General features: G+C 38.4%; 3 protein-coding genes across 10 annotated transcripts in view; 2 read left to right on the forward strand and 1 right to left on the reverse strand.

The window, feature by feature from the left end:
• The window catches only part of rtkna (rhotekin a), a 60,121-nt gene extending 55,385 nt beyond the window's left edge, over positions 1–4,736 (forward strand). For 5 of the 6 annotated variants that reach the window (XM_061728962.1, XM_061728961.1, XM_061728963.1 and 2 more), the window contains exons 10-11: positions 703–807; positions 2,422–4,736. In XM_061728962.1, coding sequence (XP_061584946.1) covers positions 703–807; positions 2,422–3,137 — 821 coding nt within the window. In that variant the 3' untranslated portion in view covers positions 3,138–4,736. Of the gene's footprint in view, positions 1–702; positions 808–1,440; positions 1,538–2,421 lie in introns of all 6 variants that reach the window. The other variant, XM_061728966.1, reaches the window with a different exon arrangement.
• Positions 4,737–5,628: 892 nt separating this feature from the next.
• Positions 5,629–11,861, reverse strand: mblac2 (metallo-beta-lactamase domain containing 2). The gene is made up of 3 exons (XM_061728944.1): positions 11,292–11,861; positions 6,663–6,877; positions 5,629–6,380 (listed from the first exon to the last, which is right to left on the reverse strand). Exons 1-3 carry the CDS (start codon positions 11,731–11,733, stop codon positions 6,207–6,209), a joined length of 831 nt encoding a protein of 276 aa, XP_061584928.1. The 5' UTR covers positions 11,734–11,861; the 3' UTR covers positions 5,629–6,206.
• polr3g (polymerase (RNA) III (DNA directed) polypeptide G) lies at positions 11,397–21,574 on the forward strand. 3 transcript variants are annotated; one of them, XM_061728946.1, is made up of 8 exons: positions 11,397–11,755; positions 14,414–14,545; positions 18,983–19,112; positions 19,628–19,693; positions 19,780–19,839; positions 19,920–19,984; positions 20,582–20,707; positions 20,795–21,573. In XM_061728946.1, the coding sequence occupies exons 2-8, from the start codon at positions 14,435–14,437 to the stop codon at positions 20,882–20,884; spliced, it is 648 nt and encodes a 215-aa protein (XP_061584930.1). In that variant the 5' UTR covers positions 11,397–11,755; positions 14,414–14,434; the 3' UTR covers positions 20,885–21,573. The 3 variants fall into 3 exon arrangements, with proteins under 3 accessions (XP_061584930.1, XP_061584931.1, XP_061584929.1); XM_061728947.1 differs by lacking the exon at positions 11,397–11,755 and adding an exon at positions 13,835–13,885 and having other exon boundaries at positions 20,795–21,574; XM_061728945.1 differs by lacking the exon at positions 11,397–11,755 and adding an exon at positions 13,862–14,120 and having other exon boundaries at positions 20,795–21,572.
• The last annotated feature ends 431 nt before the right edge of the window (positions 21,575–22,005 follow it).

The following is a 22,005-nucleotide window of genomic DNA, read 5'->3' on the forward strand; positions in this document are numbered from 1 at the left end:
TGGCTCCCTGGAGCTTTTTCAAAAATATTTGACCTTTTTTTTCTTTTTTCCTTTTTTCCTTCTTTTTTCTTTTTTTCTCCTTTTTTCAATTTTTTTCCTTTTTTCTCTGTTTTCTTCTTTTTTTTCTTTTTTCTTTTTTTTCTTCTTTTTTCCTTTATTTCGTCTTTTTTTCCTTTTTTTCGTCCTTTTTTCCTTTTTTCTCTTTTTTTCTTCCTTTTTCCTTTCCTTTTTAATCTCAACATTTCAACTTTTTTCTCGACATTTCGACTTTTTTCTCAAGATTGTACTTCAACATTAATCTTGACATTTTTACTTTTTTGTCAAAATTTCGACTTTTTTCTCGACATTTCGACTTTTTTCTCGAAGTGCATAAAGAAAAAAAAAATCTTCCCCCAGTAATAACTAATATTAACTAATTAATATTAACTAATATTAACATGCAGCATGTGTTGCCTTCATTCTCAGGCTTATACAAGACTTTTCATTTTTTGCGGCTCCAGATATATTTGTTTTTTGTGTTTTTGGTCCAATATGGCTCTTTCAACATTTTTGGTTGCCTACCCCTGATTTAGACCCACTCAATACATCCACACCTTTTTATTTGGTTGTACTTAAATAACTTTTAAATGCATGTAGTATGCTGTTTTGTATTTCTACATGCTAATATGTTCATTGTAAGTAACAGCTTGTTCCATTTTACAGGCAAATGGAGACAATGCTGTGATGACTTAATGAAAATACAGCTTCCGTCGCCAAGGAAACCGACTCCTGTCACACCAAAACAGGGTTCTCTTTACCATGAAATGGGTAAGTCTTCCACCTGACTGTGTAGTGTGGGTGTACCATCAAAAGCATATCTGGTTAGTTTCAACTATATCAGAGCAATACAACAGGGGAAAGAAAATATTGTGCCTGCAGTGCATGTGTTTCCATGTATTTTTAACTCTTGGGGTGCATGTGCATGACAGATGCTGTCATATTTACATTTTCCTCTAAAATGTCTGGAACTCACACTCTGCCTTACTGCTGTGTACTGTAGATGAAAGGGGTCTTATTTCTGATGCTATGACTCACTTTCTGTTTTCTGTTTCTCTTTGTCCTTTTCAATTTTCCTTGTGTGTCCCGAATTCATTGTTGTCTTTGTTTGGGTTTTTTTTTTTTTGCATTTTCTTTTCTGCCCCTCCTTATTCTCTTGTGGGATAATATTTTAATATTTTATTTCACACTCTACTTTTTCAACTTTCATTGTTAATTTTTATGGTTTGATTTTCTTCATGTTTGAGTAAATCTTTTTTTTTTTTCCCTCAATACTCCATATTGATTTTTCCCATGACCTCCAATTTACAAAACCTGAACTCCATGCGTTGCACGCTTCCTCTCCACTCTGCCCCCTTCTCTCTTGCCGACCTTGCTCTGGGATTACCTAACACTCGTTGGCAGCCCCTCTTGCCACACCCTCCTGTGAGGGTCTTCTGCTTCAGGATAACGCTGTGTCTGCTGAGATTCGTGCTCTGCTCTCGTCCTATTACAACGACAGGTGAAGTAGCAGGTGTACGGCTTCGTAAAAGTCTGTATTGATAAAGGTGTTTCAGTCCCATGTGATTGGATCGAATGATAGCGGAGTACAGCTCCGCTTCAGATTGACGGGCTAATGCTGCAAGACATTACAAGACTTATCAGTATTCAAAATGTCAAACTTAATTCCTTAACCTTTGTCTGGTGTTAGCTTTCTGTTACCATCTCCTATGTTAACGGGTCGGTTTTGACCCGTGTTTTAAATTATCTCTAAAATACACTAAAAACAATTATCCATCATCCAATTTGTTTCTCATCTCTTGGTTACATTGTTAGGCTTCCTTATCCATGAAAATATTGGTTTTAATATTTTTGGTATGGGACTCTGGGCCTTTTTTTGTCAGTATAGCCCTTTATTTCAATTTTAAAAACTGGTAAAATGAGCCTCAAGAGAATCATATGAATAAATAAAAGGTTGTTGTGTTATCTGGCTATTACGGAGAGGTATTAGAACACATATCTTAAATAAATTTGTTTCAGTTATTTTTTCATTTTAATATTATTAACTATAGTAACATCTATGGTGTTATGGGTAAATTTCGACCCATTTACTTCAAAGAAATGGAAAAAAAGTAAAAGGTAACAATTTCAACCAGAGCATTTTATAATTTAGTGAAAAAAAAATGTTGGATATTATTTTGTTGAAATAAAGGTTCCTGACAAAGTCAAAAAGCCTTGATGCAATAAACGCATTTTTGTGGTAGTTTTATGAATTTAAAACCTAAGAACGGGTCGGTGGCGACCCTAACAACAGACGAAGGTTAAGAAATAAATAAAGCCAAAGTGCTTTAGAAATGTCATTTCTTCAGCTGTGCAGTCATGGGTTTTGTTGCTTTTCATCTGCAGTTATTGAATCATCTGATGACCTCAGCAGCAGTGTGTCAGACATCTTGGCCCGGAGGATGCGGGAGCTGGAGCTCCGCAGCCAGCTGGGAACCTCTCCAACCTGGATGTCTGTGTTTGAGGAGGACAGTACAAAAGGCTCTGGTTTCCCCCGCCAGTGTTCTTCTCGGCTGTCTGGCCTCAGTCCCTGTACTCCTCATCGAGTGTCCAGGAGCCCCATGAGCGCCCACCGCTGCCCACAGCCGGGTCTGCTGTCCTCGGACGCAAGTCTGACGTCAGACAGCGACAGCCACTGTAGCACCAGCCCCTGCTCTCACCACCAAGGCTGGCCTGAGCCTTCCTCAAACTTCTCTCTTTCATCATCTTCCCCCTCCCGTCTGAGGCCACGCACTCTGTCACTGGACGCTAAGCTCAGCACCCTACGAGGAAGGGGGTACGGTGGAAAAGGGACCTTTCAGTGCGCCTGCCAGCCACCCCCTTCATCGCTACTCGCTCCCCTCCCCGTTTCCTCCCGTTCACCTCAGTCACAACGCAGCACACAGACCACACTCTCCTGCTCCAGTTCCACCTCGAGCAACAGCTCCAGCAACAGTGAGGGCAGCCACAGCCCTGAGTCGTCCGAGGGAGTTCCTTTCTCCAGGCCCTCCCCGGCTCGACGCAGCCTAAGGAACATCAGAGCCAGACTTGATCCTCGTAACTGGCTACAAAGTCAGGTATGAACTTGTTCCCAGGCTGACATTATATGTCTTTTTAAAGGCAACAATTTGCATTAAACCGGGGTTTAACTGGCTTAACACCTGAACTAAACTCAGAGGAACTGCTTGGCCACATGCACATGCGTAAGGAGACTGCTGCTAGCACCTCCTTTGATGGAGAGTAGATTAAGGAGGACCCTCCTGGGTCAAACTGGAATGTGTTTCTACACAACAGGTGAGTGACAATCACTGCAGGAGTTGCTGGGCTGTCACAACAAAAAAAAGATGGGAAATAAATTGTTCTTTAAGAGATGATGATTGTGCTGTTTGGGAGAAATGAATGGCTGAATACCTGTTTGAATTCACACCACACATGTTCTCCTGTCTCTGTCTTAAATCCAATTATGAAACCGGAGAAGGTTTAGCTTTCCCTTCTACGTCAGCCTTGCTGACCACTTCTACATTGTTTTGCTGTGATGGCTTTCAGTGCACCAGCTCTATTTTCGCTGGACATAACCTGTTACGTTATAAAGGTTTGGAAGCATAATCGTCCGGCGAGATGAGCAAATGGGTGAAGAGTCTTCATACGTTAGGAACTGCTGCTACATGGAGAGGGAAGGGTGGATGTTTGTTGCCTGTATTTTGATACCTGCTTCAGTGTACTGACCTACAGTAATTATTTACAAAACCCATGATCTTCGTGAGTCTCTTGAAACAACTATGCACCATTTTGTTTTATGCATGATACGATTTGCAATTTAAGTGTTTAACTACTTGAGGTAACTTCAACAGTGAACCTGGTGAAAACTTAGCCTAATGCAAGCGCTCATACTTACTGTACTGACAGACTGTGATCTCTTCAGGGTAAAAAACTGTCTTCAGGTCTTTACCTTTACATGATTATCTGCACATCTTCATGAGAATCGAGTAATAAATCCTTGCGTACAATACTGCCATCAGGCAAAACTTAAGCTGTTATGAAAACCCAAGCCATACTTGAAATTCTGCCATACTGCAGTTTTGTAGGCTTTTCCAGTCCATCACTCTTATTATGAAGCACAGCTAGACATTATTTTATGGTGGCTGTATCATTGAAAAATCATTAGTCTGATGACTGAAAAAGCAGAGAGGAAATAATTAATTTTTCCCTTTTTTTAATTAATATAGCAATTGCAGATTAGACAGCTTACAGCATTTACTTTTGATGACGAGGAACAAAGCTCATCATGACGGTCAGTGTTCCTTGTAAAAGTGGTAATGACTCCCCTTTTCCATTTCTGTTGCTTATCGTGGCCCTCCTGGGACTCAGAACTCAAGCAGCCATTTTTTGCTATGTCAAATGTGTGAAGATGGCATTTGTTATTGTAAACTCATTTTTACAAGTTAACAGATAAACCTCGTTGTCTTTTGTTACTATGATTTTATAAATGCAGCTGTACTGATGTCATTATCACAATATTAACAATGTGCAGATGTTAGTAATAAATACCATTGAATGTTATAACCTTGCAAGTCTCTCTTGTTCGCAGGCTTTGTGTACATCCATCCTGAAATAAGAAAATGTGCAAATCTCGTAAATAATATGTTAATAATAATAATAATAATAATAAATGTTTTATCAATTGCAACCGTCCTATTTCTTTCCCATTTGTTTTCTGTCATGTCTACATAAAATACCATCTCCTGTGAATATACAGTGGGGCAAACAAGTATTTAGTCAGCCACCAATTGTGCAAGTTCTCCCACTTAAAAAGATGAGAGAGGCCTGCAATTTTCATCATAGGTACATTTCAACTATGAGACAGAATGGAAGGAAAGAATCCAGGAAATCAAATTGTAGGGTTTTTACTGAATTAATTGGTAAATTCCTGGGCAAAATAAGTATTTGGTCACCTACTAACAAGCAAGATTTCTGGCTTTCACAGACCTGTAACTTCTTCTTTAAGAGGCTCCTCTGTCCTCCACTTGACACCTGTATTAATGGCACCTGTTTTAACTGGTTATCAGAATAAAATACACCTGTCCACAACCTCAAAGTCACACTCCAAACTCCACTATGGCCAAGACCAAAGAGCTGTCAAAGGACGTGAGAAACAAAATTCTGCCTTGATCTGGGGCTCCACGCAAGATCTCACCCCGTAGGGTAAAAATGATCACAAGAACGGTGAGTAAAAATCCCAGAACCACATGGGGGACCTAGTGAAGGACCTGCAGAGAGCCTCTCTCATCTTTTTAAGTGGGACAACTTGCACAACTGGTGTCTGACTAAATACTTTTTTGCCCCACTCTATTTATCATGGAACAACAGGCTAAAACACTGTTAATTCCATGCAGTAAAATTTTTATAAACTCAAGTCCTTTTCTCTACCAAAAGTAGCTTTTGAAGTGTGAGAGTTAGCAGTCACATCAGTAAAGTCTTTTCAGTACTGGAAATCGTTGAACACGTGATGGATCGGATTCTTTGCATCATTTACAAACTGCAGCTTGTGCAGTGGAAGAATCGAGAAAGTCTGGCTTAACAAAGACTTTATTGTCCGTGTTTAGATAGCAAAGCAGTTGATTATTTATTCAATAGTACAAAGCACAATTACAAACGCAGGAGGTAGTCCACACTGGGTCTTCACTGAGCATTGTTATATGCATAGAGAAAAGCTATGGCCATATTATTGGAAGTACCTTAGAGGAGAAGCCAAAGCTCCCTGTTCTGTTTGTAGTGCACAGTTGTACCATTTTTGTGCTATTGTTGTTCAATATCTGCTTAAAATAAATATAAAAAAAACAACCATACATTTAACCATAAAGAGAAACATACACATATTCATCAATACATAACATAATTGTAAATACTTTATACTGTATGCTTTATATGTAGCTAATTATTGACTTATGTAACCCAATCCTGGGCAAGTTTGGCAATTACATGAATTTGCTGGAATACATAAGTGAATAAAGAGCATTAGATCTAGTTAGAGATGGTGGAAGGGTATTTCCACTCCATCCATTATTTTAGGTCCTCTATATTAAAACTATTCATTCTGTTTTTTCTCCATGTGTGTGCGCTTTTGCTTCTTTCGGCTCCGTGATCAGCTCTGATTAGCAGGCACAGCGTGGATTAGACGCCCGCAGTGCAAACCCAGCCACCGTTCTCCAAGCAAGCGTGGAGAACTTTGCAGGGCACGTTCCAGCTCTGCTGATGTACGTGGACGCCAGACGATGGAGCCGCTTTGCACCAAACGTGTTGTAGTGCCCTGGGAGGACTTGGTCAACCTGTTGGATTTGACAGTGATTCAGCATTTAAAAGCATGCAAAGACACGTGTTTGAACACAAAGCAAACATTTCTCCAAGTGAATGTGGACTGTCTTATTTGGTAAACCAGAAGCAGTATTCACCTTAAGTCATTTAAATGTACATATGATGAATATTTTTTAGTTTAAATAAAAAAAATGTGTAACAAAAATATTTCAAACCACAATATTTGGTGTCTCGTGTCATCTGAGACCAACTGATCTAAAAAAAAAAAAAAAAAAAAAAAAAAGAGTATGAGTTACCTGCTCGCTGTCCACGAGCCCCACCACGCGCTCACAGCTGCTGATGTAATCACTGACCCGGCTATATGGCAGCCAGTCGATCATCGCACCGTCGTACACAACATCTCCACTGAAAAGCAACTTATTGTCACGGTCATGGAGGCAAATGCTTCCACGAGAGTGACCTGGCATGTGAAGCACCGTCAGCTGCCTGTTGCCCAGATTTATGACGTCACCTATACAAAGAAAAGTTGAGTGAGATGGTATAATGCTCATTGAGACACAAAAATTATATAATTTGTATTCAAACCAAAGTAAACAATACATTCCTAGTCTAAAATATAAACTAAATGCCCCTCATTAAGTGGCTGGTAGGAATCACAGCGTGTGAACACGTATCCTAACGTCACTGTTTTGTGTGGAACATTCAGAATGGCAGTGATGAGATCCAGACCAGGTATGAATTGTAAGGTGTAACAACAAGACAAGCTGGCACACAAAGCACTGGGATAGTCCAACTGTAACAGCAGCTGACACAGCAGAACAAGTATATTAGTTGATTAAATTTGGACCAAAGTCCAGGGCCGCACAGCCTAATTCCAACCCCTGTGATCAAATATTGAGGCAACACTTACCAAAGCAGCAATTTGCTACACCTACAAAGCCACCTAATGCACTGATATTGCAAGAAGTACCGTGAGCATGTATGCTTCCAGGCAAGTATTGCTCAAGACATATTTGTCTTTGTGGGATGCTTTCAGTAGGTGTGTGACCACGTTGCATTCTCCTCTTTCTTACTTGAAAGTCATGAGCAACTGGGTCTAAAAATAGAACAGCTCAGGAGATGAAGAATCAAAATAGCTACCAATGAAAACGCTATTATTTTATTTATATTTAATATTTTAAATTGTCCAATTAGTTAGTAAGTAAACTGAATTAGACTGATGAAAATGTGTTAGGATGTGTTAAGATTGTAAGCTGCAGGGGTAAAATGCCTCTGTAGAGAATATGTCTGGATCATTTTAGCGAGAGGTTTTTCCCGGAAGGAATGGGAAGCTGCACTGCCAATTTCACAGTGCATCGAAATGAGTCGGTGCAGTGTATAATATGCACACTCCAGCAATAAAACCTGTCAGAGGACTGAACATGATCCCTCTCCTTGGATAAGTGCATTTGTCCGATACGACCTGGTTTCACACCAGAGCTCTACTACACCCCCACCATACATGATATATAGTCCATGGGCCAGACCAGATATCAGCACCACTCAAGGTGACAAAACCTGCTTATCATTTTTGAAAAGATCCATGTCTGTAGATTATATTCTGGTATGATAACCCTTCCTGAGTGGCAGCTTTATCATAGTTATCAGCTCATGAAGTTACCCACCCCCTTCAGAAAATTACATTTTAGATGCTGGTGCATATCCTGGTTTAGACTCATGTACAGGATATCTGTCAGTGTTTCTCAATATGTTTGGTGTCATTTTAAAGGGGAACTTTTAAGCATTCATTCAAGCTAAGATGTGAATCTTTCTGACCAATATAGAGGTCACTGCAGCTCTTTAAACTATAAACAACACACATTTTTCTCCTAAATTATATACTATCTTTTAGCCCTGTGTCATCTAAGAACAACAGAGACACAAAATACAAAAACTGGAATACTCACAGGACCATAAGGATTCAGGAAATGTATCACATCTTAGGCTTGAATGAATGCTTCAAAAGGTCCCCTTTAAAATGAATGAATGAATGAAGTTTATTCAATCATGACAACACAAGAACAACACAACACCAAAAAACATTGTGCACAGCATTAACATTTCACACAAAACCAATAATCATGTGTTGAACAATGACTGAAAAGGCATAGGCAGAAGCAAATGTCTTGTAAAAGCCTATCCTATATTACCAACTTTTTTTTTTGGCTACTGACCTCCAGAAAAGCAAAGAGACAATAGAAAGTAACATTAACAGATAGTCAATCGCACTTATAAGCTTCAAAAATAGCTTTACAAACCATTTTCTTAAAAACCAAAAGAGAATGACATGTTTTTAAATGTATGTTGGCATCATTCCAGAATTTAACTCCAGTAATGGAGACACATCTCCTTTTCATACCTTTTTTAGCTTTTTGTACAGTAAAATAGATAATAAGATTATACGGAGTATACTGAATTGAAAAAAAAAAAAAAAAACCTCTGTATTGAGTCAGGGAGCATTTTTGATTTTGCTCTGAACATAATTTGCATGATTTTATAATAAAACAAATCATAAAATTTAATAACATGAGAATTTAGAAAAAGTGGCTCTGTGTGAGCGTAGTAATCAGCCTTATTGATGATACGTATCATGGCTCGTTTGACACCAAAGACAACATTGTGAAACACTGACAGATATCCTGTACATGAGTCTAAACCAGGACATGCACCAGCATCTAAAATGTAATTTTCTGAAGGGGTGGGTAACTTCATGAGCTGATAACTATGATACAGCTGCCACTCAGGAAGGGTTATCATACCAAAATATCATCTACAGACATGGATCTTTTCAAAAATCATAAGTAAGTTTTGTCACCTTGAGTGGTACTGACCAGTGAAATGTTGGGCTCTGGCCCATGGACTAATACACAGTACTAGAGTTGAGGGGGGATGAGGGGGGATGAGGGGGGATGAGGGGGGATGACATCCCCCCTGAAATAAAAACGGTCAAAATCATCCCCCCTGTAAAACTGCCATCCCCCCTTCTATTTCAACATTAGAGTCATCACCAGAAAATAACTTATTTGACAATTTTCACCTGTTTCAAGTAAATTTTCACTTGAAATAAGTAGAAAAATCTGCCAGTGGGACAAGATTTATCTTCTCATTACAAGCAAAAAACATCTTGTTCCACTGGCAGATTTTTCTACTTATTTTAAGTGAAAATCTACTTGAAACAGGTGAAAATTGTTGTTTTTTCCAGTGATGAGTCTTGTTTTAAGTGTAATGAGATTTTTTTTTACTAAAATGAGACATTTTAACTCGAAATAAGACAAATATTCTTGTTAAGATTTTGAGTTTTTGCAGTGATCCATTTTACTTATCCTGTGAAGGACAGAGGCATATTGATAAGTTCAGAAAACAGTTTTTTATTGTTGTGTTTTGATGTATTTGATGTAAGCCCAGTGGATATTTAAAGCTTACAGAAGGCTGCATTTAACTGCTGCTATGTCATTCCAGCAGTATTTCTGCAGGTGTTTTGGTCAGTGCTATTATTTGTAATCAGGGGTGCAGATCCAATGTCAGGATTGGGGGGGGGACCAACGTGATTTTAATTTTTAATTTTTTGCCAATATGCAACGCATACCATGCCCTAAATTGGTAAAGGCTTGCCGAAGGATACTGCACAGGGAATCATTTATTGTGCTTACCTTTCTTGTTTATTTGTCCTAAACAGCCAACAGTGTGTGTCACTGCTTACTTAACTGTTAAATTCATAAACCATAATTTTAAGGGTTTTGGGCATGTAGTGTCTACTCATCTCAAATTCTTCTCACCATCTTCCTTTTATCCTATGGGACTACTTTATGCACGATCAATTGATATATGGATGAAATATGGAGCCCTAAACAAGTTGTTTAAACTAACTAGGGGTGGGCAAAAATATTGATACGGCAATATATCGCGATACATAGTCTCCCGATACGATATCGATATTCAATGTATGTATCGCGATATATTGCTGTATCAATATTTTTGCCCACACCTAGCTGCACTTTATTTTGTGATTTCAGTGTGGGTGAGACACTGCATTTTATTTTTGTCATTTTAAGTCAGTGGCAAGTAGCTGTACTGTATTTTTGTGATTTCAATTTCAGTGTGGGTGAGACACTGCATTTTATTTTGAGTATTTTGTATCTAAGAATAATGCACACACTGCACTTTTCATTGTGTTTCAGTGTGTTTTTTCATGCAAATATGTTGCATAATTAAAATGGAAAGTTTGAATTAAGTTGTTTTGACTCAGTCTGTCCAATGCATTATCACTATCATCTGATGTACATATACAACTTGGATTTTAAGATGTGTAATGCATTTTTAAATTTTTCGGTGAACTATGTAGAATATCGCGATATATCGCATAATCGGGATATCGCAATTTGTATCGTATCGTGGCTCAAGTATCGTGATGCGTATCGTATCGTGAGGTCCTTCCCAATACCCACCCCTAAAACTAACTGATCATGTTTTAACACAGTTATGGTGGTAAACAATTCTAAAAAAAAAAAAAGGACCCATTGCTTTCATTCTGTACACCTCAAAACGCACCGTGGAAGTTTTTTTTTTTTAGAAATATATTTTTAATAAATATTCTACATGTTCAACCTTTAAGTCTGAAAATACATTTGTTCATTTGGAATAATTTAGGGTATTTTTATTGGGGGGGACAATTCATGTTTTTCAGAAATTGGGGGGGGGACATGTCCGCCCCGTCCCCCCCGGGATCTGCACCCATGTTTGTAATATATTATATTATTTGTAATCAGCACAAATTATCTGTCCCCATACTATAAAATCCACCACCCCCCCTGATTTTTTTTTTTATTTACAACTCGACTCCTGCTAACACAGATCCATCACATCTGCAGTGTGTGCAGTCCTCCTACCCTCCTGCAGGATGTGGGTGGGCTGCACGGGCTTCACTCGGTACTGCCTGGCTCTCCACCCCGGACTGGGAGCCTCTGCGATCTCCCTGTCGCTGAGCCAGGTGACGGTCTCGTAGTTGTCCCCGTTGGCCAGGGCGTCCACCTCGGCGCTGTGCACCCCCACCTGCTGGAACTGGTGCAGCCCCCCCGCATGGTCGAAGTGGGCGTGGGTGGCCACGGCCAGCAGCGGGTTCTTCCTCTGCGGGTCTTTGCCCAGCAGCCCCTGGGAGTCGATGTAGTCGGGCAGGCTCCTCAAGCCCAGCCCCGTGTCGATCACCACGTCCTGGTGCGTGCCGCGCAAGAGCCAGATGTTGGCCCGGTTGTCGGACTGGTAGAACCGCTCCTGGATCCAGAACAGTCCGTCTCCGAGCGACTTGTGAGCGTACCAGTCTGCTGCAGACATCCCCGGACATGCGCTTGTCGAGGTGAGCTCCGGCTCTTGTTGCAGTCAGGTGATTCACCGGGGAGGTGTAGCGAGCCTTGCAGCTACAGCCTGGATTATGAGTCCGCCTTGAATCGACGCAGAGCCTACGCCGTAGGGTTACGACGTAGGGTACGGCGTAGGGTGCGCGTCGCCGCGTACACTACGCCGTAGGCTCTGCGTTGATGTAACGCGGAACCATAAATCAGCCTTAAAGGTGGTGTGTTTTCATTGAAACTCATGTGATGGTGGTCTGCGACACGCCCCTTGAAGAAACAGAGCGTGCTCATTGGCCGAACTGACAAAAGACGACATCCAATTGCCATAGGCATAGACATATATACGTAGACGCCCCATCGAGCGCTGCTGCGATACGTCAACGTCGCCGCCATATTGGATGTGGCAGGACTGCACTGTAAACTAATACAAGTAAATTGACTTATTTTCATAAAGCGCCTTTCTACGTCTCATTTATTCATTCACACGCGCACTAATATACTTGGGAAACAGTTTAGGCACATATAATATATGTCATTTTCTCAGATGGCAAAAATAAGAACTTTATTGATCCCATATATAGGGGTAATTCATGTTATATCAGCTATAGAGAACAAGGTAGTGCCGAAAAACAATATATATTCCCCCTCACAAAAATAAGAAAAATAGAGAAACATATTTTCTCATCAACAAAACATATTTAAAAAAATTCAATTAATAAAATAACATATTTGAACCATTTTTCAGACAATAAAATAACATTTGGAACATTTTTCAGACAATAAAATAACTGAAAAAATCTGAAAAATTGTTCAAAAATGTTATTTTGTTACGTTTTATGTCTCATTTATTCATTCACACGCGCACTAATATACTTGGGAAACAGTTTAGGCACCAAATATGATATAATTAATTTTCTCAGATGGCAAAAATAAGAACTTTATTGATCCCACATAGGAGTAATTCATGTTATATCAGCTATAGAGAACAAGGTAGTGCCGAAAAACAATAAATACCCCCCTCACAAAAATAACAAAAATAGAGAAACATATTTTCTCATCAACAAAACATATTTTAAATTTTTCAACTAATAAAATAACATATTTGAACCAATTTCAGACAATAAAATAACATTTGAACCATTTTCAGACAATAAAATAACATTTGAACCATTTTTCAGACAATAAAATAACTGAAAAATTGTTCAAATATGTTATTTTGTTACTTGAAAAATTTTAAATATGTAAAATATGCTTTGTTGATGAAAAATATGTTTCTATATACCGTATTGTTTTTCGGCACTACCTTGTTCCCACATATGAGTAATTCATGTTATATCACACATCAACAAAACAACTAAACAACAACTAAACATATTTTAAATTTTTCAAGTAACAAAATAACATATTTGAACAATTTTTCAGTTATTTTATTGTCTGAAAAATGGTCAAAATGTTATTTTATTGTCTGAAAAATTGTTCAAATATGTTATTTTATTACTTGAAAATTTTTAAATATGTTTTGTTGATGAGAAAATATATTTCTCTATTTTTCTTATTTTTGTGAGGAGGGATATATGTTTTTCGGCACTACCTTGTTCTCTATAGCTGATATAACATGAATTACTCCTATGTGGGATCAATAAAGTTCTTATTTTTGCCATCTGAGAAAACTAAATATATTATATTTGGTGCCTAACTGTTTCCCAAGTATATTAGTGCGTGTGTGAATGAATAAATGAGACGTAAAACGTAAATTTCTTTGTAGAAAGGCGCTTTATGAAAATAAGTCCATTTACTTGTATTAGTTTACAGCGCAGTCTTGCCACATCCAATATGGCGGCGACGTTGACGTATCGCAGCAGCGCTCAATGGTGCGTCTACGTATATTATATATATATATTTTGTATATGTCAAATATGTGTTTTCATTGAAGCTCATGTGACGGTGGCCTGCGACACGCCCCTTGAAGAAACAGAGCGTGCTCATTGGCCGAACTAACAAAAGACGACATCCAATTGCGAGCTTGCAATTGGCTGAACTTAAGCCCCGCCCCTGACGTCACGCAGGGGGCGGAGTCTGCGGAGTCACATTTACTCAAGCTGTGACTGTAGTTTCTTACACACGTTCCCAAGCCGGTACGAACAAACTCACATCACCATTAGGCTTCTGGTTTTGTTTTGTGATGGTGTGATTTAAAGAGTTACTTAACGCTCCGAACGACTGATAAAACTGGTCAGCTGGAACGTTAAGGACGAGTAAATCTGTAAAACATGGGGGTTCAGTGAGAGCTAAATGCCACGGTGTATCTGTGGGATTAGACTTTAGGATTGTACATGTCCACATAAGGAGAATTTCACTAACAGTGATCTAGTGAGTATTAAAATTTAGTTGCTATCCAAATCTGTCTTGATCTTTTTGTCGAGTAATTCTGTATCACCGCAAAAAAAAAAAGCTGCAGTGGTGTCAGCACGTGTTTGACAGTAAAGGCTGATTTATGGTTCCGCGTTACGCCAACGCAGAGCCTACGGCGTAGGGTACGCGGCGACGCGCAACGTACGGTGCGCGTCGCCGCGTAACTTACGCCGTAGGCTCTGCGTCGATTTAACGCAGAACCATAAATCATGCTTAAAGTTGAGTGAGGACATGTTGGCTGTGTGTTGCAGGTACAGGACAGTCCTGCTGCCATGGCGGGCAGGGGCCGTGGGGTGGCCTCCTTCACCTTCAACATCGATGCTCTGGGCATCGGCAGAGGGAGCATGCCAGAAGCCAGGGTGGGGCCCACTCCTCTGTTTCCAGTAAGTAACAGGCACACAGAAATGCAGTGATGAATACACGATGACCTCACATTTCAGTTGATCAATTTCACTTTTGAACCTGTAAAGTATCCACCTTTAAAACCACCTTAAAGTCAATAATAAAACTGCAAAAACGAGCCATACGTATCATCAATAAGGCTGATTACTACGCTCACACAGAGCCACTTTTTCTAAATTTTCATGTTATTAAATTTTATGATTTGTTTTATTATAAAATCATGCAAATTATGTTCAGAGCAAAATCAAAAATGCTCCTTGACTCAATACAGAGTTTGTTTTTTTTTTCAATTCAGGAGACTCCGTATAATCTTAGAGGTGTCTGCAATTTTACTGTACAAAAAGGTATGAAAAGGAGGTGAGAGAAAAGGAGATTACTGGAGTTAAATTCTGGAATGATGCCAACATACATTTAAAAACATGTCATTCTCTTTTGGTTTTTAAGAAAATGGTTTGTAAAGCTATTTTTGAATAAGTGCGATTGACTATCTGTTAATGTTTCTTTGCTCTTCTGTTGTTTCTTTGCCTTTTGTTGTTTCTCTGCTCTTCTGTTGTTTATTTGCTTTTTCTATTGTCTCTTTGGTTTTCTGGAGATTGGTAGCCAAAAAAAGAAAGTTGGTAATATAGGATAGGCTTTTATAAGCAGTTTGCTTCTGCCTATGCGTTTTCAGTCATTGTTCAACACATGATTATTGGTTTTGTGTGAAATGTCAATGCTGTGCACAAGGTTTTTTGGTGTTGTGTTGTTTTTGTGTTGTCATGATTGAATAAACTTAATTAATTCATAAAGTGAAAAATATTCCCTAAAGGTTGAAATGCAAACATCAAACTGCACCATTTGCGTGCATACTTTTCATAAATACAGGTGTAATTTGAATGACTTCTGGGGATGTAAAAAGTGTAGATTAAAAGATTAACATGTTTGATGAATTATGTTTGTTATACATGAAGAGTTGTGATCACGTTAAAGGATGCACCCATTACAAGCAGATGTAATCCCTTGTATTAAAGTGTCTGCCATATCCTTGGAATTTCCACATCAGCAGTTACTTACACACTTTAGGCTTTTAGAACCATTATTCCAGGATGTTCTTCATTTTCCATTCACCCCTACTACCAGTACTATTAAGAGTATGAACATTCCTGCTTGACATTTTGGAAGCAAAGTGGTTTGCAATTAAAATTCAACAATCATTTTAGAGCATTTGACACCTTAGCTATGGAGGATTTTTTGTGCCAAAATTAAATGAATAAATACATCATTAATTAATTAAAATGGGAATTAAATATATCATTAATTAATTAAATGTGTCATTAATTACTTAAAATTAGAATGAAATATGTAATTAATTAATTAAAATACAATTCATTTTAAGTAAAAATATATATTTATTATTTCAGCATTTAATTAATTACACATTTAATTAATGATTTTGTGTTGCGTGTGAATCATGAAATGTAAAACTGCATTTAATTAATTAATGACACATTTAATTAATGATTTCGTGTTGCTGAATCATGAAATGTAAATGTAAAACTGTCAGTTTCACTCGTCAAACTCAGTGGGCGAAGCTAACGCGAATCTAGTGGAATCCACTGCTTTGGACTTTCTAAACATGACAGCTGTGAGTTTGGAGGATTTTCGTGAACTTTGTAGAGAGTTGGTGAGCGATATCTTCGACCTTGCAGAGTATGTGGAAGCAGGACCTGCTGACCCCGAGCATGTAGCGTGTAAAGCAGAGGAACTGCTCGAAGTCGTTGGAGTTATTTCTGCACTTTCCCATCTTGACTTGATGTGCAGGGGAACCAATGAGGTGTTTGGAATCCGCCCACTGAGTTTGACGAGGGAAACTGACAGTTTTACATTTACATTTCATGATTCAGCAACACAAAATCATTAATTAAATGTGTCATTAATTAATTAAATGCAGTTTTACATTTCATGATTCACACGCAACACGAAATCATTCATTAAATGTGTCATTAATTAATTAAATGCTGAAATAATAAATATATATTTTTACTTAAAATGAATTGTATTTTAATTAATGACATATTTCATTCTAATTTTAATTAATTAATGACACATTTAATTAATTAATGATACATTTAATTCCCATTTTAATTAATTAATGATGTATTTATTTATTTAATTTTGGCACAAAAAAATCCTCCATACTTAGCTTCCCGTGCAGAGATTTAATGTAAACGAAAATGTTACTGTGCTTAAAACAAAAATATAGTCTGTTCTGCTTAAAGGGCTGCAGTACAACACCAATTTTTAAAAAGTTGAGGCACAGTAAAATGAAAATAAAACAGAATGCAATCTCATAAACCCTTATTTTATTTGCAGTATAACAAAGAAAATATCAAATGTTTAAACTGATGAAATATACTATCTGATGAAAAAAAAGAGAGGATTTGGGCTGATCAACAATCCTGGGTCTTCCTTGTTGAATTTCTCATATCATTATGTGCCAAATGTTTTTAATCGGTGAGGCGTCTGCAGTGCAGGCAGTCCAGTGCAGCACCCAGATTTTTCATCCACGTTTGTAATGTAAGCAAAAGTAGATGTTTCTCTGCCATAAAGTTCAAAGTGAGCTAATAGTTTTAATGAAATGTTAAAATGTCTCACATTAAACCTTTTAGATGTTTTCTGTGTTTTGCTTGGAATAAAATTGTGGCTCTTGAGATTTGCTAATCATCATATTCTGTTCTTATTCTAAACGTCTCCAAATATTTTTGGAATTGATGTTGTGTTTCCTCCCCTCCTGACCGCCAGTGGGCATAAACAAAGTGGATATGTCTTGTTGCACTCTGTGCAGGTTGAGTTTTTATGTAAACAAAGTCACGTACCGTTGCTGTTCCGCTATAAATACTGCGCAGTAGATGATGTCCACTCTCACAAGATCTTCTTGTCCCAAGGACATACCGAGTACCCGGTGTGACTTGCAGCTATCCAGGGACTCACAATCATAGTTACCAACGTAACTTCCATTGTTCATTGATAAGTTTAAAAGGCTTAATAATAATTAAAAAAGCAATGTTTGTGTGAAAAGTTCGACCACTTGAATGTAACATAAAGTGCTTCACAGACTGAAAAATGCAAAAAATAATAAATCATAAAGAAGATGGTTTTAAAAGAAAGGCCTCAGTCCACCACCCTACCCCTCCCCACTTCAACTCCCAAAAAAAAAATAAACCAGCATTTCTTAAGTCTTGTAAGTTTGTTGAAAATGTATAGTTAGGAGAACACGAGGCAGATAAAATATCAAAGTTTATAAAATTGTAAGATCCCAAAAGGTTACTATTGGTAATGAAACATTCACCCACCCAACAAACTGGCTCATTCACGGTCATGGGAATCTCCTGTAGCCTGTCCCAGCACTATTTGAGTGAATGCCAGTCGTACACCCTGGACAGGTCTCCTGCCAGTCACAGGGAAATAAATACAATTAAAGCTGCAAGCAGCGATGAACGGGCCCTCACGCGTGCAATTTTCACCCATAAAGATCAGGGACTCAAAACTAAGTCCTATGACACCACCCATGACTCTTTATATCAAACCATTCAAAAAAACATGGCAGAAAATAGGAACTATCAAATATCGACCAATCAGAAGAGGGGGCGGGGCTAATTTGCACCAATTAAGGTGAAGGAGTCAAAACCGAGTCCGATGACACCACCCACGACAAATGTCGTCAATGTCAAACCATTCAAAAGTTATGGCAGAAAGTTGGAACTATCAAATATGGACCAATCAGATGAAGGGGGGGGCGCGCTTATTGGCGTGTAGCGTCGCCACGGTAACGCTTTTGACTGAGAAAAGTAATGCATGGTGTCGCAGGATGGAGACGCACATTTTGATGTATAACACACCTCAAAGCACGTTACGGTTCGGGCCGTATTAACGGCCGAAGAAGTGGCATAAATTTCGCCAAAATTACACGATTAATTCAAAATGGTCGACTTCCTGTTGGGTTTCGGCCATGGCGCCAAGAGACTTTTCTTTAAGTTGCGACATGCTACAGGTGTGTACCGATTTTCGTGCATGTACGTCAAACCGCATTGTGGGGCTTGAGGCACGAAGTTTTCTAGGGGGCGCTGTTGAGCCATTAGGCCAAGGCCATTAATGCAAACCATTAAATATCAAATTTTTCGCCAGGCCTGGCTTGCATGCAAAATTTGGTGACTTTTGGGGCACGTTTAGGGGGGCAAAAAGGCCCCGATTTCGTCGGAAAAATAAAAACGAGAAAAAGAACGAGAACATCTCCTACAGATACAATAGGGCCTCGGGCGGGTAAGTGCTCAGGCCCTAATTAACAGATAATTGTATTTCAAAGTGTTGACTACAGGCAAACAAATACATCCATCGGGGGATTTGTTTTTCTCTTCATAACACAATCTCTTTTTCTTTAGAATACTGAATTTAAACCAGTTCCCTTAAAAGCTGGCGAAGATGAAGAGTACATGCTGGCTTTAAAACAGGAGATGAGGGGAACAATGCAGAGGCTACCACACAACATCAAGATTCAGTCCAGGAAAGCAGGTGAGAAAGAGAGTGGTGCATTAGAAACCTGACTTCTAATATACTTGATATTGTAAGACTGCTGCTGTGGGGGGAGATAATGCAGCTTTTAAGAACTGAGACATTTAATCAGGCTCATATCTAGGAAAAGGAAAGAGGCATAATCATGAAGAATATCAAGTTAGAGCGGTAGGGTCGTATTGCATTTTTTTTACATGGTTTCCTTAGCCTGGCTGTACAAGCCTTTTTTTTCTGCACCGAGCTAAATACAGTAGACCCATAAGAATAACTTGTCCTAAGTGTTTTCTGATGTTTTGCATTCAGTAAACTATAAAATAACAATAATTGCAGTGTCTGAGAAGAAGGCTTGTAACAGCCAGTTTTGTTTGTGACTGGCCTTGTCATTCTGTTTTCTGTAAACTTTGATTATCATTGTGGCCAAGCATCAAGTGGTTTGTGCTGAAGCACTGAGGCTACGAATCCCCACTGATCTGAAGGGCGTTGAAGCAGAACTTGCTTTCTTTTATGTTAAACAGACGTGGAGAAATACACAGAGAGATATCTGAAGCAACGCCAGATTGAGGATGAGGAATGGACTCCAGGTACGTCATGATATCAGGGCAAATTTAGAAGAGGAAGGGAAGCAAAAAAATGAATTGTAATGCCAGTAATCTTGTTGTTGTTGTAGACTGGAACCTCTTTCCAAAAGAACTGAGACCCCAGCGTAAAAAGCCTCGAGTTAAAACAGGTATGTTAAAGCCACTATGCACACAATGAGATTTGTTTATGTGGCTATAAGACTAAAGACAAATCGCTTCTGTATTACAGACCCAAAGAAGAAAATTGTGAAGACATCTCAGAAAGATAAAGCGGATGTGCTGAACAAACTGGATGTAGGTTGTCCTCACACATTAGTTCTGTGTTCTGCTGTGGAGCTTTACCTGTGTTATGAACTATGCCTAGATGTCTGAGTGCTTGGTTGTAAGTATTCATTTTTAAGAGCTTAAAGTTGCTGTGTTACATACAAACTGAATGTACAACACTTTCCACTTTTTCATACTGATCTTAAATGAATATGTTTTACTTATCTAGCCTGATATGATTACATCAAAGCAAAGTAAAAGACGGAAATACACACACGGACAGCTAGTGTGTGATTTGTACTTCCAATGCTTCAACAACATCAGGAGTCCTCTTGATAACCCTAACCCTAACCAAGTCAAATCACTGGACTTTGAAAAAGACTGAGGAAATATACACCGCTCTAAAATCTTACAGTTAAAGGTGTGCATCAAATTGGAAATAGTTATATCAACAGAATTATGCCAAATCTAGGAAGACCGATCGTTTTACAAAATTTAGCTGAGCAGCCCTGATAGACATGACAAATCGTCTTTTGTACATGAGTCAGCAATACTGTATATGTGTGTAAATGTCTATATGTTTGTCTTATGGAGCTAGAAAATGACTTCCATAAAACATTTATTCAGGAACTTGCCAAAAAAGATGATGGGAACCCTGAAAAATCAGATGATGAGACTGTGAAGAAAAAAGGGGAGGAGGAGGAGGAGGAAGAAATTGAGGGGGAAGAATTGGATGAAGAGGATGTTGAAGAGGTTTGCTCACAAATAACCTGAGAAATAAGTTCAGATTTGTGTTACATAATACAGTAGAACATACATTCTTTATATATTCTTTTGCAGGATAATGATTACATTGAAAGCTACTTTGACAACGGTGAAGAATTTGGTGCCCACAGTGACGACAACATGGATGGTGAAGCGACGTACTGAAGCAATACGGCCCAAACATGCACCGTTTAACAATCATGTGAAAGTTTACACTCGTTTATTATCAGTTATGTTGGGAACATTGCTTGGCAATGATGATTTGCATTATTTTGTGGAGATTTTTGAGACATTTTCTTTAAATACTGTAAATAATAAATGCCTAAATATGAGCAGAATTCAGAAAAAGGATTTATTCAAAATAGATTTATTTATTCTCCAGCCTGCAGCACATTTCCACAGGTTGAAAGGCACATACTGTCAACAATACATGATGCCCTGTCTTAAAATGTCAAGGAAACACTGTGATAAAATAAAAGGGCTATATAAAGTCTAAAAGTTCACACAATTACAGCTATGTCATGTAGGAATACTGTGCATTTCCCATGTCCCTAACATGCTTTATTTTTTAAAAGGAAGAATGCAATTTTCTCAAAGCCTAGCTAACAACACAGGTTCAAATGCTTTAATAGAATGTAGGAACTTAATTTAACTGGCAAATGAATACTGATGGTGTAAGTAAAGGCAAACTCTCATTTTTGAATAAACTATAAATAAACACAGTGGTATCAGTCCTACTTTTGCAATAGTGTATGTTGTTCTTGTCCCAACTGTAGTTTACCAAAAACAAAAAACCTTTTCACCTCACTGTTTAACATATCCGACCATAAATAAATACTTTAATACTTTCTGGACAATATTATCAGTGAACTGTTCATTGGTTTAGCACAGCTCTTATAACAGTTAAATTAGAGAAGAATTCTGGACTTTGACTAGGCCACTGCAACGTCTTTATTTTGGAATGTTTCTTTATTCTGGAAGAGATTGGATTTGGGATTATTGGTCAAGATTTAGTTGTCCAGAAGGATGGGGTAACATTTAACTCTTAAGTACACAGAGAAGTTTGTGGTTGACTCGGCAACTGCAAGAGGCTCAGTCCACTGTCTGAAACATCACACCCTCACTACCATGAGTTACAATTGGTATAACTTGTATGTGCCGATAATCTGGTAATTAGGTTTCTACAGCATCTCCACTTTGGTGTCTCCAAATGGTAATGTTCCAGGCACGATATAATCTGTTCAGTTACAGCTTTACAAACCTAAGTTCTGCTGCCACATCATTTT

This window comes from Cololabis saira, chromosome 9 (assembly GCF_033807715.1).
Source record: "Cololabis saira isolate AMF1-May2022 chromosome 9, fColSai1.1, whole genome shotgun sequence".
Taxonomy (NCBI): Eukaryota; Metazoa; Chordata; class Actinopteri; order Beloniformes; family Belonidae; genus Cololabis; species Cololabis saira.

Bases quoted from the DNA above. Each gene is read 5' to 3' on its own strand.
- mblac2 (XM_061728944.1), bottom strand. From the start codon at position 11,733: ATGTCTGCAGCAGACTGGTACGCTCACAAGTCGCTCGGAGACGGACTG. The intron at 6,878-11,291 runs GTAGGAGGACTG...TTCTTTGTATAG, and splicing joins CACCCACATCCTGCAGGAGG to GTGACGTCATAAATCTGGGC. The intron at 6,381-6,662 runs GTAACTCATACT...CAAATCCAACAG, and splicing joins GGCTCGTGGACAGCGAGCAG to GTTGACCAAGTCCTCCCAGG.
- polr3g (XM_061728946.1), top strand. From the start codon at position 14,435: ATGGCGGGCAGGGGCCGTGGGGTGGCCTCCTTCACCTTCAACATCGAT. The intron at 19,113-19,627 runs GTGAGAAAGAGA...TATGTTAAACAG, and splicing joins GATTCAGTCCAGGAAAGCAG to ACGTGGAGAAATACACAGAG. The intron at 20,708-20,794 runs GTTTGCTCACAA...ATTCTTTTGCAG, and splicing joins ATGAAGAGGATGTTGAAGAG to GATAATGATTACATTGAAAG.